Source organism: Chrysoperla carnea, chromosome 4, assembly GCF_905475395.1.
Source record: "Chrysoperla carnea chromosome 4, inChrCarn1.1, whole genome shotgun sequence".
NCBI classification, from domain to species: domain Eukaryota; kingdom Metazoa; phylum Arthropoda; class Insecta; order Neuroptera; family Chrysopidae; genus Chrysoperla; species Chrysoperla carnea.
The window spans coordinates 42,758,611-42,774,904 of NC_058340.1; the positions used below are offsets into that span (position 1 = coordinate 42,758,611).

Here is a 16,294-nt window from a genome sequence, read left to right on the forward strand (position 1 = left end):
CAAAGAAGTGAATGTGGAAAAGAACCGAAACTAGACTGTCCACATTGTAACCGAAAATTTTTTATCACCAGCGCTTTAAATCGGCATTTGCATTGTATCCATAAAATTAAGAAATAAAAATATTTTTATTAATAAAATGATTTTTCATATATAATATTTATTATTTTTTTATTATAATATAATATTTTTCATATCTGTTATGAATTTAGTAACCTGGTTGCATGAAAGTACGGGGTCATTTGTGTTAAATCCGGTGGTTCTGATTTTTTGCCGATTTGTGCATGATGTTGGTCCAATGAATAAACCAAGTTTGTGATCTCGAGCACAGAACGCAACTTTGGCGATTATAACCCTAAAGGACTAGTAATTTATAGTATCTTTTTAGTACGTTTTTAAAGAAGACTAACTATGCTACAATATGAGATGAGAATTTTCTCTGTAGATTCATCCGTGATTTTATCAACGTAATTTTATACAACAAATTGCTTCAAATCCGATAGTTCTGACTTTTTGCGGACTTGTTTCATGTTGATGAATAATCTAAGTTTCATCAGAGGCATGATCTGATGTATAAAGTTACCAGACTATATAATTAGAGCAAAAAATTATACTTTTCTATATTCGGGATTATGTTTTTTATTTAGTTTATCTTGTACGATGGTACCGGATCATTCGTTTTCGAGTCCGGCTCGCACTTAACCAAATTATTTATTTTGTACTTACTTCTAAATAAGTATAAATTATCGTATTTAACGTAACCTTTTATTTTTTTTTGCTGTTACTTTAGATATCCCTTCAGTGCATTCGCGAACATGGTGGAACATTTGTATCAAAGATGTAAAATCACTATCAGATGCTAACATTTATTCTGAAAATAATGATGAAAAAAATCAAACTGTAGAAAACATATCCCAGGCTCAACATTCAGAGCATCAAGTAGTGCGAAATGTTTGTGTATTTTGTTTGAGAGGTCCTATTAAGGGTAATAAGGGTATTAACGGTAAACAAGAAAATCTGATTGTTAGTGATAAAAACATGTTTGTAAAGGCTATTGACAAATATCAAGAATATATTGGTGACACGGACGTTTATAAAATATTGAAAGGCGAAGAAGTGCTGACATGTCATCGCAGTTGTCGACGAAAATATATATATTCTTTGCAAATATTTGATGATAAGCCTGAAACTGAATATTGCAAGAAACGTCGATACCATGAAGAAGCCTTTCGCTACATTTGCTTATTTATTGATAAGAATGTAATTCAAGACAAGAAATTTTATTTTTTATCAGAATTAAATGAATACTACATGGATTGTATACAAGAACAAGCCAGTGCAGATGGGATTACCTTTAACCGCACTCTTAATAAAGAGCAACTTGCAGTAAAATTACGTAAAGAATACTGCCGCAATGATTTAACAATTACTGTGATGCATCAAATAAAAATTGTTGGTCCTCCAGATTGCCAAATAGATGAATATACTTTCAAGTTACTGCTAGAAAAACATAATATTCACAAAGCTGCGAAAAAGAAACGTAAAAAATTATTAGATATGAAAGAAAACTGAACTATGCGAAAGCATACATATATCAGATATACTAAAAGGAGAATACTCAATTCCACAATCACTGATAGACTTTTCGTAACTTTGATAGCTGATTCCCATAGACATCGTAGAAAAAGTGCTGGGATCACCAGATTTTTAACCTAATTTTTTACAATGTTAAGATGTAATTTACAAATAACTTTAACTGATGATTTTACTGTATTTTTTTATTACCGTGTTTGAAAATATCGTATTCATTAGTAATAATGATCTCTTGTGCCTTATCTCGAAAGTTTTTGTAATAACAAGTATGTGATGCTTTTATTTTCCTGATTTAGCTTTAACAATCCGTCGTTTTAAGTATAGACAGGCACATTATATTAAACAGTGTGCGATTTAATTGATTCGATATTATAATTTTGCTTTGGTAATACTTATATTATTTTTTATTCAAAAAGAGGTCATCTTGAGACAATATGAGACATGGGGGTATGTCACATAGGGGATAAGTCAAATCTTTATCTAGTTATAAGTTATAAAAATGACAAATTAGAATTATAACGACCTTTTAGACACTCTTTGTGCAGACTACAGTAAATATATCCCACGAACAGCGTGGAATGTGTTTGCTTTTAATTTTAATGAAAAAATAGAAAAATACATATTTTGTATTGCAGAATACTATTTTGTTTTGTAGAATTATTTTTATAGATATTTTTTCTGTTTGTGGAGAGTTTTGTTAAAATCGCCATTAAATCGCTTTAAATCGCCATTTGAATTGTATCCATAAAATTAAGAAATAAAAATATTTTTATGAATACAATAAATATGAATATAATAATAATACAATAATAGAATTTATACGATAATATTAAAAAAATAATAGAATAAAGTAATAGTATTGTCTATTTAAAGAATAAAAATATAAATTAATAATAATGAAAGGCAAATATTGTTTTTTTATTCCCTGAACTATACAAAAAAAAGTGAGTAAAAATTGCACAACTATGGCATAATAATCTTTCCAAATCAAAAAAATTTGGATTTAATTGAATTATTTTTCAAAATATAAACTTTGGATTCTTATCTCTACGAAATAAAGCTTTTAATCAAAAAGAAGATATATCGGGAAATTTTTCGCACATTTATTTTACTAATTTGACACTCATCTGGTCGAATTTTTATATACTATATATTGATTATGTAATACATGTGATGCGTTTATTTATCAATCAAATTACTCAGATAATACGTGGTGGTACAAGAAGTATCGATATTGGTATTATTCCATACTATTTTGAACTATTCCAACAAAATTTTATAGAGTGTCTCTAAAAATATGTGCAACGCTTTACCAGATATAGTACAGCTCAAAATAAGTCGATTTAGCTAAATTTGCCTTAGTATCAAGTTGTTTTGTTTGTTTAGAAACGGTTTTTTGTAAGTTAATTCTAAACATTAAATGCTATTTTGATAAAATTGGGTAAGTTGACACGGTTTTATAGAACAAAAAATCCACTTAAAAATTAAGTTAATCATCAAACCCTTGACGTATCACCAAACCCTTGATGTGGTGTTTTTAGATTAAAAACCCTTCGTATTACTATAAATACTAGAAATAAATACTTACTATAAATATTGAAAATTTTGAGCTTAGAATCGGTAAATTGTGTACTACAAAAAAGTACTCTGGGTGAGCATCATTTTTCTCAATAGTTTTTCTAAACTACTGTTAATTGAGATAGTTAATTATTTCTTCATAATTTTGAAATGGATCCAAGTTTTAGTAAAATTGTTCAGAATTGAAAATGCATGGATTTTAACTATATGCATAAATAATGAGGTATTCTATCTCTTAAGTATTCTATTAACGATGTTTTACAGATCTTTTAGAGCAACCTGTATATTATGTAAGATTTTCTATGTAATAATATCAAACATGTATGGATTAAGTACAATTGTTATCCTAAAAAAGGATAACAATTATTAAATACATTTGGAGTCTTTGTGTATTAAAATATCATGATTACAAAGGAAAGATTTTTCTTTAATGCAGTTAGTTCCAAGATTTTAGGTAACTTTAAAACTTTTTTATATTGGTTTGAAAGAACATTTACATAAATTGAAAATAGTGAATAGTTTTTACAAAAACAAGATTTTACAAATTTAAATCTTTGTTCGTTATTATAAACTTACGTAGGAAGTATACAGGAAATTTTCGCTTTTTTATATTTGCTAATAAATCAAAACGAACTTTGCCATCGAAATATGCACTCTCGTTTGTATAATAATGATGTTAATATAACAAGTTTATTAAAAACATATGTGATCTTGATTTATAAAAAGCTCATAGATATTGAAACAAATACTTCTCAAAAATAAAAGTGAAGAATACAAAGAGTTTATTTTGTGTTTTCGTATTATCCATTTTGTTTGCGCGTTTGGTTGCTTCCATTTGTTTAAATAAATTGTTATCTGTTATAGGTGGATTCTCAATAAAGTTTTATTGTAATAGTTGCAATCGAAGTTATAAATATCGCCATAATCTAAAGTTACATCAACGTGTTGAATGTGGAAAGGAACCATCTCAACAATGTCTACATTGTGATCGCAAATTTCATCATAAAGGCACTTTAACTCGACATCTTATTCGTGTGCATAAACTTTTTGAAAATTAATTTAAAAAAAAAAATGTTTTTTGTAAAAACTTTCAAAATAATATATACAGTATTTTAGACTTAAAAATAAAATATATTGAATCTTTTTTTAATTCTCATTGTTGTTTTCCTTAACGCCGTACCAAATTTGTGCTTAGAGGAAACTATCGAACAAATATTTCCTAAAAAAAAAAACCGCCTTTGTGTAGCCAGGTTGTTCTATATTGTGGTTTCAGCTCATGCTAGTAACAAAAAATTTCACAACAAATTTAAATCATTATGAGGAATTTTATTGTAGAAGCTTTGCATCTTGAATAAGTTTTTTTTTTTTTCATTACAAAGATTGGCGTGGAAATCGTGGTCATGAATGGGCGTCATTTCACGCTTCATGTAGGACAGAATAAAGCGTCTAATTTTATATTATGCAAATATTTTTATTTAAATTTTGTTGGCACATTAATACATGACAGATTAAGCTAATGATTTACTTTTTGTTGATGGTAGGCCTTGGATGGCACATAACTAAACTGACCATACGTCCCGTTTTAAACGGGACTGTCCCTTTATTTGACCATACGTCCCGTTGTCCCCGTACAATGAGCCGGGACGCAAAATAGTCCCGTTTTCTGACACCGCGCGAGAAAAATCATAGACAACCTATATTCTTTCTGTTCTTTTCTAACCTATTCTTTCGCTCTATCTGTAATGTCATATACTCTATATGTAATATCAAATGTATGGTATGGTGTGCTGTGTGTCTGTCTATTCATTGTCAGTTTTGCACGGATTGATGCTTGTGTATGTTATATGTTGTATAGTGTAGATAGTGATGCCCGCGCCAAATCATCTCGCTGATGGCCGACTCATTCAACTTTCACCTGCATTGTTGATGTTTCCCGTAGGAAATCCGGGATAAAATGTAGCCTATAGCCTTCCTCGATAAATAGACTATCTAACAGTGAAAGAATTATTCAAATCGGTTCAGTAGTTTCTGAGATTAGCGCGTTTAAATTTGGTAATATATTTTCCCATTTGGTCATATTACCTAATAGATATATAATATCATATATATTATAGTGCCTATGGTCCATCCATACAGATAATATATGAACGTCCCGTTTTGAGCTTAAAAAAAAATGGTCAGTTTACACATAACGGAAAATTTCTGGACAAACTTTTTCGAAACTTAACTTTCTGGACACTTTTAATTTGAAATATAAAAATTTTTGTTATGCCTGTCTAATCCAAATTTTCGTATAAAATTTTCTATTTTAATATTCTATGTTAATAACCTATGGGCCAGGACTACTAACAGAGTATTTCCTGGGTTTTGTAAAAAAAAAAACTTCTACTTGTTTTAAAAAATTATTATCTGTTATAGGTGGTAATCAATCAGATAAATTTTATTGTAATAATTGCAATCGAAGCTATAAACATCGATATAGTTTAAATTTACATCAACGCGTTGAATGTGGAAAAGAGGCATCACAAGAATGTCCACAATGTGATCGAAAATTTCATCATAGAAGCTCTTTATATCGACACTTATTTCTTGTGCATAAAAAAATTAGAACATAAATTAAAAACAATTTTTATGTAACATTTTTTGTAAATAATATATTTAAGTGTTTTTGTTTTCAATTATAATTTATTATTTAATATTTGTTTTTGTCTACCATCACTATTGGTTTTTTTTAACCGACTTCAATAAAAAGGAGGAGCTTATCAATTCGACTGTATTTTTTTTATGTGTGTTACCTCAGAACTTTCGACTGGGTGAACCGATTTTGATGATTCTTTATCTGTTTGAAAGCTGATGCTTCCCGTGCGTTCCCATTTCATTTTGGTCCAGTTCTGACAGCGGCATCTATGAGAAAACCATAAAAGTCTTAAATTTGCATTAAGTATGCATAACAAGAAGACGAACAACTCAATATCACTTCAACTGATTTTGATGATTCTTTTTTTAGTGGCAAATTAGTTAGTGTACTTCAGATTTACTAAAAATCACAAAATAAAAAAACTTTAAACAAAAAGAAAACCGACTTCAAAAGAAAAACTTTTCCAAAAGAAATTAATATGCATAGTTTCTTTTAAAGATCGAAGTTTCTACTTTAGAGGATTTATAAGCATTTGAACTTCTGTTTTCTCGCTTTCACTACCTTTGTAAAAGTCGATGACGTGTTTTATCTACATGCTTTTTGCAAAGAACAATGAATTGTTCTTGAAATTTTCGAAAAATATGAACTTTTTCCTGCATATTCAAAAATCAAAAAATCAAGGCCTGCACAATTTTTTTTTGTTAAAGTTACGATATATTAAAGTTAGAACTGACAACTAAAGTCTTTTTTGAAAGAAAAATCAAAGATGATTTTTTTAACACGGATCCAAATAAGAGATTCCTTCACAAATTCTCATAGAATATGCAAGAAAGATGCATTTAAATCTAGTTTTCTCATATTTTCATGCCACAAAGGGTACTTTAGCAGAATTTTGTTTTGTGACTTTTGCATACTCAAATTTACTTAACGATTGCACTATATCGATAGTATCGACATGACAAAGAAAGAAATTCTTTCCCAAAATACTTTTCACTGAAATCAATTAATTTTTAAATGTCGAACTGGGTATTTGCTCTGAATATCGGACAGGTTATTTGTTACTTTTTCTTGTCTTTTTGGGTATAGAAATATATTTGTTAAAAGAAATTGTTATTTTTATAGGTGATAGATTTTATTGTAATAGTTGCAATCGAAGTTATAAGCATCGATATAGTTTATATTTACATCAACGTGTTGAATGTGGGAAAGAGCCATCGCAAGCGTGTCCACATTGTGATCGAAAATTTCATCATAGAGGAACTTTGAGACAACATATTTTCCGTATACATAAAATAGAAAAATCTTTTTTGTAAATACTTTTTGTTATAATATAAACTATTTTGTATTTTTGATTGTGGTTTTAATTTTTATCGAACGAATTCTCTTTATATTGTGTTTCGACAATATTTTACTTAAGTTAAGAGAAATTATTATTTTTTTATAGGTGGTAAATCTGTTAGATATTACTGTCATAATTGCAGTCGAAATTATAAACACCGATATAGTTTATATTTACATCAACGTGTTGAATGCGGAAAAGAGCCAACACAAGCGTGCCCACATTGTGATAGAAAATTTCACCATAAAGGCAATTTAAGGCAACATATGATAGTTATACATAAAACAACGGCAACATAATTTTTAAACAATTTATAAATTAATAAATGTGATATATATTATAAATTAATAATTGTGATAATTATTTATTAATTTTTATTAAAAGTATCTTTGTTTTATAATTTAATAGTTTTCCTTGACCCATCCAATTACTTAAAATCGAAATACAAATTGCAGGGGAGTATATCCTACTGCGTACCGATAGTTAAGGTGCTATATCCAGTTAGAATTTTCATAGAAATGATTTCTTTTTGCATTTTCTGCATATATCTAAGTACATTCTCTGAAAATATCAATTTGATCCCCAAAATATTCACAAAGATAAACGCAAAAAAAGCTTTCAGCTTGAGTGTATACTTCTTTTGAAACTTTAAACGCATTTTTCTCGAAACAGCGTTTTCAAAGTTAGTGAGCAAAATTTCAACGAAACGGCTCGACCGTTCGACTTTCATTTTTTTGGAAGCCGCCATTTTGTCAAACATCATAATTTTTACTTTTTCTAAGCAATTTTCTGGATTTTTCATTTTGGTTAATCCAAACGGGATCTTAAAATAAAAAAAATTATCTTAAAATTAAAGAAATGTTATATTTATGTAAATTAAATGGTCTTCCCAAAGAAAACTGATAAAATTTTTGTGTTTTTGCGCTTGCAACTGGATATAACCCCATATTTCGTAACGGTTGGTTTTCATGTGAAATCCGACGATTAATTTCGTTTCTAAATGATAAATCGGTAATCTAAAAAAAAATTGCTGTTTTGGAGGTTAAATGTAAAAAATAAAGGGGCCATCAAATTATATCACTTATGCTTTAGGTTCTCTATGCTCCCCAACACCTGTCTTAAAACTAAAAAATCTTTGGTTATTGGTATACATTATAGGAAAATAAAATTTAAGGACTCAGTCGAGACTAAAAGCGAATCTTCACACCCAAAGCTTCTTTGTCGAAAATTTTCAGGGTTGTATAGAGAATCGTTAGAGATCATTTTATTCGTTGATTTTATCGAAAAACTCACTAAGGTATCATCCTTTTCAACAACATCCTAGTTAATTGTAATTGAATAACTGTTGATTAGTAATAGCTTTGCTCATTTATAATGGTATACGTTTTTCGCCGTCACTTCTTTTTTTATAAATATCACGGTTTACGGTATATTGTCGAAACAAAATATTTTATTTGCTAAGAGAAATTATTGTTTTTTTTTTATAGGTGATAATGTTAGATATTATTGTCATAATTGCAGTCGAAATTATAAACATCGGTATAGTTTAAATTTACATCAACGTGTTGAATGTGGAAAAGAGCCAACACAAGCCTGTCCATATTGTGATCGAAAATTTTACCATAAAGGCAATCTAAGGCTACATCTAGATACGCATCAAACAAAATTTTAAACAATTTATAAAAAATATTTTTATAATTACATTCCTTTTATTAAAAGTATCTTTGTTTTATATTTTAATATTTTTCCTTGATCCATCCAATTATTTAAAATTTAAATACAAATTGCAGGAGAGTACAAACTAATGCGTACTAATTCTTAAATCGTACCGGGTGATTTTCTCGGTAATCTAGACAAAAAATTGCAATTTTTTTATATTGAGGTTAAAGGTAAAAATAAGGTTAAAATTATATCATTAAGGCATTCTATGCTTCCCCACATCTCTCTTAAAACCGAAAAATTCTTGATTACCTGATATGCATATATTATAAGCAAATCAAATTACAGGATTTTTTCGAAACTAGAAGCAAATCTTCACGACCAAAGCTTCTCTGCTAAAATTTTTGGGAGTTACATAAGGGATCGTTGGAGATCATTCATTTATTGTACCCAAAACTCACTATGATTACATCTTTATCAACAGCGTCTTACTTAGTTGTAATTGAATACTGTTGATACTTTTTGCCGCCACTTCTTGGTTTTTAAATATCACAATTACAGGCTAAAATTTAAATGTGCTTAAACAGGATGCTAATTATGAGTACCTGTTCAAACAAAGAGTAGTCCATTTTCTCTTTGATTATTTATTTTTATTGTAGAGTATTGAGAGTACAACTGTATAATAACGGTTGCACCATTTGCTGTGGAGTTAAAATAGTCTCATTAGATGTACTTCTAGAAAGAAACTTTCCGAGCCACGCGTCTATTGCTTTGTTGGTCTTCACATCAAAGTAACTCAATGGGCTACAAATTTTTAAGAAGAAATAGTAAATATTAATTCGCTCTACTGCAGTAAGAGATGCAATTGTTATTATACAGTAACACTCTCTACAATAGCTAAACAATCTTAGGGAAAATGAGCTATTCATTTCTTCCATACTCCCAAAAGTAGCGAAACATTTTTGTATTTCTAAACATTATGCTTTCTAGTTTTTTAGACATTATGTGATTAAATATAATATTTTTCTAAACTGTAACTACAAAATAGTTAAACGTTAAATCCTTATTTGGTGAAGAAATGTCGTGTCAGATTTTCATTTCTTAAGACAATTAATGATCTTTATGTGCAGTAAATGGAAAATTTTTTAGCTAAGACAAACTTGTTATTTTTTGTAGGTGCTAAGCAATCTGATAGATTTTATTGTAACAATTGTCCTCGAAGCTATAAACATCGATATAGTTTAAACTTACATCAACGTGTTGAATGCGGAAAACCCCGTCTACAAGCTTGTAATTATTGTGATAAAAGTTTTCATCAAAAAATTACTTTGGTGAAGCATTTGGCAGCAAGACATAAAATATACTAAAATAATTATTTTGCAACAATTTCTATGTTGTTTGATTGATGTGATGCTGGTTCTCAAGTGACAATGCATGTTTTTTTATTTCTTTCGTTAAAGTTTTTCATTGAACTCTGAAGGAAGTAGGGAAGTTTCTTTCATTGTAAATATAAGCATGTCAATTTTTGTTGATTCCATGAATTTGATTTGAGTAGTATCAAAATTATTATAGACATATTCTATTACTAAGTCACTAAAAACTAATTGGCTGCGCTGAGAAATATGTAATCTTAAAAACTTTGTAAAATAGAGTGATTTATTTTCCAAAATTTCTTATATAAAATTCTTTATTGTTTTATATAATCCTCTATTGTTTTTAGCGATTATGATTATAAATTTTTATGGAGCTTAACTCAATAACAAAAATCAGTTGATATCGATCGTATATTTGTCGCCTTAGAATCAGTGTCATATTAAGTATATAAATATTACCTGAACTAGTCTGTAAGTTTTAAATTTTAGCTGTACAAATTTCACCTTGGTTGAAAGTATTAAAGTATAAATAAATCGTAAATCAATAAAAATGTTACAAATTTATTTTGGTTTCTCTTACATTTTAGTAAATTATTAAGTTTAAAACCTATAAGATAACACGACTATGCTATTCATAACTTTTGGTGATGTTTTTATCTTAGTCTATTTGAAGAAACTGTCAACTTAATCGATTGTTATAGCTTGTAATGTTGGTATAATGGTTCGAAGTGGCTGTTGTATTATCTTTTGTTACTTAATTTTTTTAAAATTTATTCTAGGTCAGAAAGTATACCAGTGTTTAAATTGTGATCGAACTTATAAACATCGCACTAGTTATCGGCGCCATCAACGTTTGGAGTGCGGAAAACCCCGTCTGCAAGTTTGTAATTACTGTAACAAAAGCTTTCATCAAAAAATTGCTTTAGTTAAGCATTTGGCGGCAAGGCATAAAGTTTTATTGAAATGATAATTTTTTCAGTACATGTCCAATTACAATGATGTTTGCTTTTTGTGATGCTGGTTTGCAAGTGACAATGCATGCTTTATAAAACGTTACACAAAAAATTTCGGTTTATGAAAAATTTTCTATTCATAAATCGGACCTTTATACTAGGATGTGATTTCTATGAACTCTAAATAAAGGAGAGTTCATATCAGCTACAATATATTGTGTGATGAAGAAGTTAATTCTATGTACGTATATTTACAGAGTACAAATTTTTTGAAACTCAGCTAGCAGGTCACTGAAATCTTATTAAAGTTTTTGAGAATTATGTGTTATATTTAAAAAAAAAACAACATTTTTTTGAATTTCTGTATTTCATAGATTTTCAATTTGTGTTTGATGAGTTTTTAGAGAGCTTTAATCTCTTGACAACAATCATTCGATGTCATGTACCTTTTTTTTTGTTGTCGCTTTAAAACCAGTGTCAAATTAGTTAATTTTTTTTTTCGAATGAAATTAAGTATCTGTACATATTTATCTTGGTTAAAAGTAATTAAATTCATGGTAAATCAATAATAATAAGTGTAAATTGTAATTGTAAGTGTAACACGTTAAAGAATATAAACCTTCAGATTGACAAAGAAAATGGCTTTATTTCCAGATTATTGTGATATAAAATTTAAATTTTATTTTTAATCTAGCTTTTCTTTTGAAGAAATTGCCGTCAAACCTGTTTATTTTTCTCGATAAATATCAGTTTATAAAGAAATAATTTATCAATTCTATAATTTGTTTAAATAGTTCTTGCTTCTAATTTTTGGGTATGGTTTGAAGTGTCTCTTATATTATGGTTTGTTATCTATTGTTTTATAAATTGATTCTAGGTCAGAAAGTATACCAGTGTCCAAAATGTGATCGAAGTTATAAACATCGAACTAGTTATCGGCGCCATCAACGTTTGGAGTGCGGTAAATCTCCATCACACTTTTGTCCTTATTGTGAAAGAAAATTTTACCACAAAGGAAATTTAGTTACTCATGTGGGATTAGTACATAATAAAATGTTGTAAACGTAAAGTAATATTTAATATAAAAAATTGAATTGCAGATCATTAAAATAGTATTAGTTTAATATTCTGTATATCGAAAATTAATCCTTTAATCAAAATTAAAATTTAGTTTCTTATAATGATGTATAATCAATTCAATTACAATATTGATCAAGATATTATGCAAGTGTAATGTCAAAAATGTTCCGATTCCCTGATATTGTTAAAAAAAATATTCTCTGCTTCCCTCTGTTCCTTCGTACAAACTGTCATACCAATTCGTTTGATATAATGTCATCAATTCAGTTGCCGATTTTCTGTTCTTATAAATACAAACTGTCATGCCAATTGGAACGATAAGATGTCATTAATTGCATTATACAATTGGCATGACAATTGTTATATAGGAACAGAAGAACACCGTTATTTGATGACATCATATCGTGCCAATTGATATGGCCGTTTGTTTATAGGAACAGAGATTAAATGTGTGTTTAACATTTATTTTAATTTCGAAGTCGCATTCTAAGTGTAGATTGTAGTTTTTACATTTAAGCAAACATTCCCTATTTTGAAATGCGATTTATTTTGAAATGTGTTACTAGATTTTAAAAGACTTCGGTAATTAAATTTAAATATGTTTAGAAAAAAAAGTAATTAAATTTAGTTGGCTTGAGAATAAACATGATTGTTTTTCCATTATAAAAAAAACTTTATCAAATAATTACAACCTTCAAATTATTTTTAGGTGACAATCCGCAGAGGTATTATTGTCAAAATTGTAATCGTAGTTATAAACTTCGGAATAGTTTATATTTACATCAACGTGTCGAATGTGGAAAACCTCGCCTACAAGTTTGTAATTATTGTGATAAACGATTTCATCAAAAAATTACTTTAGTAAGGCATTTGGCTGCAAAACATAATGTTTTACCCAAATAAGGAATTACATCTCTGTAATATGTAACTTGTTTGTAATTCTCAAACGGCAAAACAGCAATATATTATTGTAAAAGTAAATCACAATACTTGCAATTAAGTTAATAGTTTCTCTCTATCCCATTCACTAAATACTAGTTGTGTTTCATTCCACAGGCAAATGAGTAATTTTGATGGAATGAAGTGAGTTAACTGCATCAAGTTGTATCTGACGATATAAAATTGATACGAAACCACAACAAGATTTCATTTTTGAATAAAAAGTCGTTTATTTGCGCCTTTACGATTAATTCTGTAAAAAAATGTTAGAAAAATGGCTGAAATTTTCTTTCTTGACACGCTTTCTTTCTTATAATAAAATTTTTAAGTTTTAGATTTTAAATGGTACTTCAATGAAAAAGTGACGGTTTGTCCGCACGATTTAAGATTCAGTAACAAAGTTTTAATGTACCGAAATATGATAACTTGTTTTTGTGGCTAAAATTCTATAATATTGTTCCAAGAGTCAACAGAATAATGAATGTCGAAAATGGTTTGATCCCTTAAAATTTCCTTCATTGGGGTTTTCTGAATTCTTGTTCTAATTTACGCTGGTCGCCCAAGCATTCAAGAATTAATAAATATATTTTTTGACGTTCAAATTTTTAAAATTTCATTGAATCAGTAAATCAAGAATTTCAACAAAGTTGTCAGCTATTTTTCTGACATTTGAATCCGAAATAAATCTAGCAAAGTGATTATAAAGAATGACTTACATCATCAAGGGTCTTTTGATCATATTGGGTGATTTACACCAACCAGATTTTCTTCGTGGTGATCGCTGTGTTATTCTAACAAATAAGAATCAAAAATAACGTCTCCATCTTCAAAAAATAAATTTTTTTATGCGTTTTATATTTTTGTATGCTTGAAATGATGTTTCTGGGCATAAAAAATTCAAAGTAATGAGTTGATAAAGTTTGTCAAAACTTGTTATTGCCTCAATGACTATTGAAAAAGATTAAAACAGAAAGTTTTTTTTGCTTTACTTACAGTAAGTTGTTTTCTGAAAGAAGTAAAAAAAAGGAGTGAAATTTCAATTTTGAGTTAAGAATTTCAATGAAATGTTCATATTTTTGATTGGTTTAAAAAATAAAAAATGAATTATTCTTATTAGATTTTTTTCTAATCTGATAATACTTGTGTCTATTTTTGTAATATTATCTGTTTTTATTAAAAATTGAATGAAATCGATATGAAATATATTTATTTTTCAAATTGCCAACATTGATTTTAGTAAATTTAATTTAAGCTACAAACGCTTCGATTCATTTTTGATTTGTTAAACAAATCGAATGATTCAATCGAATTTTGATTCCAAATCTTAAGGTTAAAAATTGATCGAAATTAATTGATTTTTTTCAACAATAGATCCTAGCGAATACTACGTAGAATTCGATTGCATCATATTTTGAAAAAATTAGATGTTTTTAATCGCATGCACGATTTGTTTTTCCTTCTCATTCGTGCCACCAGCCCAAATTTTGTTATTCATTATAAAACGAAAAGAAAGTAATCTACTTGTTTTCATTTTTTAGTTTTCTTTGATAATATTTTATTTTAAAAATTGCTTTTAGGTCGAAACAGATACCAGTGCATAAAATGCTATCGAAGTTATAAGCATCTCACTAGCTATCAACGTCATCAACGTTTGGAATGTGGAAAACCTCCATCGCACTGTTGTCCTTATTGCGATAGGAAATTCCATCAAAAAGGAAATTTAGTGACTCATATGGGTCTTATCCATAATAAAATGTTGAAAAATAAAAACAAATAGATATACCTACATAACTCATTCTGTGTTTAAGAATTTTATAACCCTTCTTTCGATCCCAGAGTAGATATAATTATAGTCGTCTAAATTTTCCAAATCTCAAATATTTACAACATATAAATTATTTTTAGGTCCGGCGAAATTTTTTTGTCCAAATTGTAATCGTAGTTACAAACTTCGAAGTAGTTTAAGAAAACACCAACGTTTGGAATGTGGAAAACCTCCTTCACACTCTTGTCCTTATTGTGATCGAAAATTCCATCAAAAAGGAAATTTAGTTACTCATATGGGTCTTATCCATAGAAAAATTTAAAATAAAATAAAATTAATACATAATATATTCTGTGTTCAAAAATTTTATAATCCTTCTTTCAATTAGGCTGTAATGTAATAGTAATCCAAATTTCAAGTATTTATCATCAATAAATTATTTTCAGAAAATCTGACGAGATATTATTGCCAAATTTGTAAACGTATCTATAAATTTCCATGCAGTTTAAGAAAACATCAAAGTTTTGAATGTGGAGAACTTCCAACACACTGTTGCCCTAATTGCGATAAGAAATTCTCTCAAAAAAGAAGTTTAGTTATCCATATGGCTATGATTCATAAAAAAATGCTACCTAAAAATAAATAAATTTATATGTGATATATTCTGTGTTCAGTAATTTATAACCCTTCTTCCGATTTGGTGTAGAGATATTGTTGCGAAAATTGTAATCGTAGCTATAAACTTCGAAGTAGTTTACACAAGCATAAACGTTTGGATTGTGGCAAAAGTTGCCTCTCAATATTGTTTCTATTGTGATAGGAAAATTCATCAAAAGGAAATTTAGTTAGAACTTCATTTTTCCGATTCTCCAGTAGACATAAATAGTTTCACAAATTCTTACAGTACCAAGTATTTATAATTTGTAAATTGTTTTTAGGTAGTGCAAGATTTTATTGTCAAAATTGTAATCGTAGCTATAAATTTCGAAAAGGTTTACAACAACATCAACGTTTGGAATGTGGAAAACTTCCCTCTCAATGCTGCCTTTATTGTGATAGGAAATTTTATCAAAAAGGAAATTTAGTTGCTCATATGGCTTTTATCCACAAAAAACTGTAGCATAAAACTAAATAAAGTCATATCTGATTTATTCTGTGTTTAAGAATTTTGTAAATCTTTTTCCGGTTCGGCTTTAGATATAATAGTTGCCTAAATTCTTACTGTGTCAAATATTTATAATTTGTAAATTATTTTTAGGTAGCCCAAGGAGATATTATTGTCAAAATTGTAATCGTAGCTATAAACTTCGAAATAGTTTACAACAACATCAACGTTTGGAATGTGGAAAACCTCCATCTCAATGTTGCCTTTATTGTGAT

At 28.3% G+C, this 16,294-nt stretch overlaps 1 protein-coding gene across 44 annotated transcripts in view; it reads left to right on the forward strand.

Moving 5' to 3' along the window:
* LOC123299073 (longitudinals lacking protein, isoforms A/B/D/L) overlaps positions 1-16,294 on the forward strand; it is a 422,122-nt gene that overhangs the window by 42,858 nt on the left and 362,970 nt on the right. For 2 of the 44 annotated variants that reach the window (XM_044881229.1, XM_044881230.1), the window contains exon 5: positions 788-1,584. The exons of the other annotated variants lie outside the window; for them this stretch is intronic. In XM_044881229.1, the coding sequence (XP_044737164.1) occupies positions 788-1,569 (782 nt within the window). In that variant the 3' untranslated portion in view covers positions 1,570-1,584. Of the gene's footprint in view, positions 1-787; positions 1,585-16,294 lie in introns of those variants that run through there. 44 annotated transcript variants of the gene reach the window in all.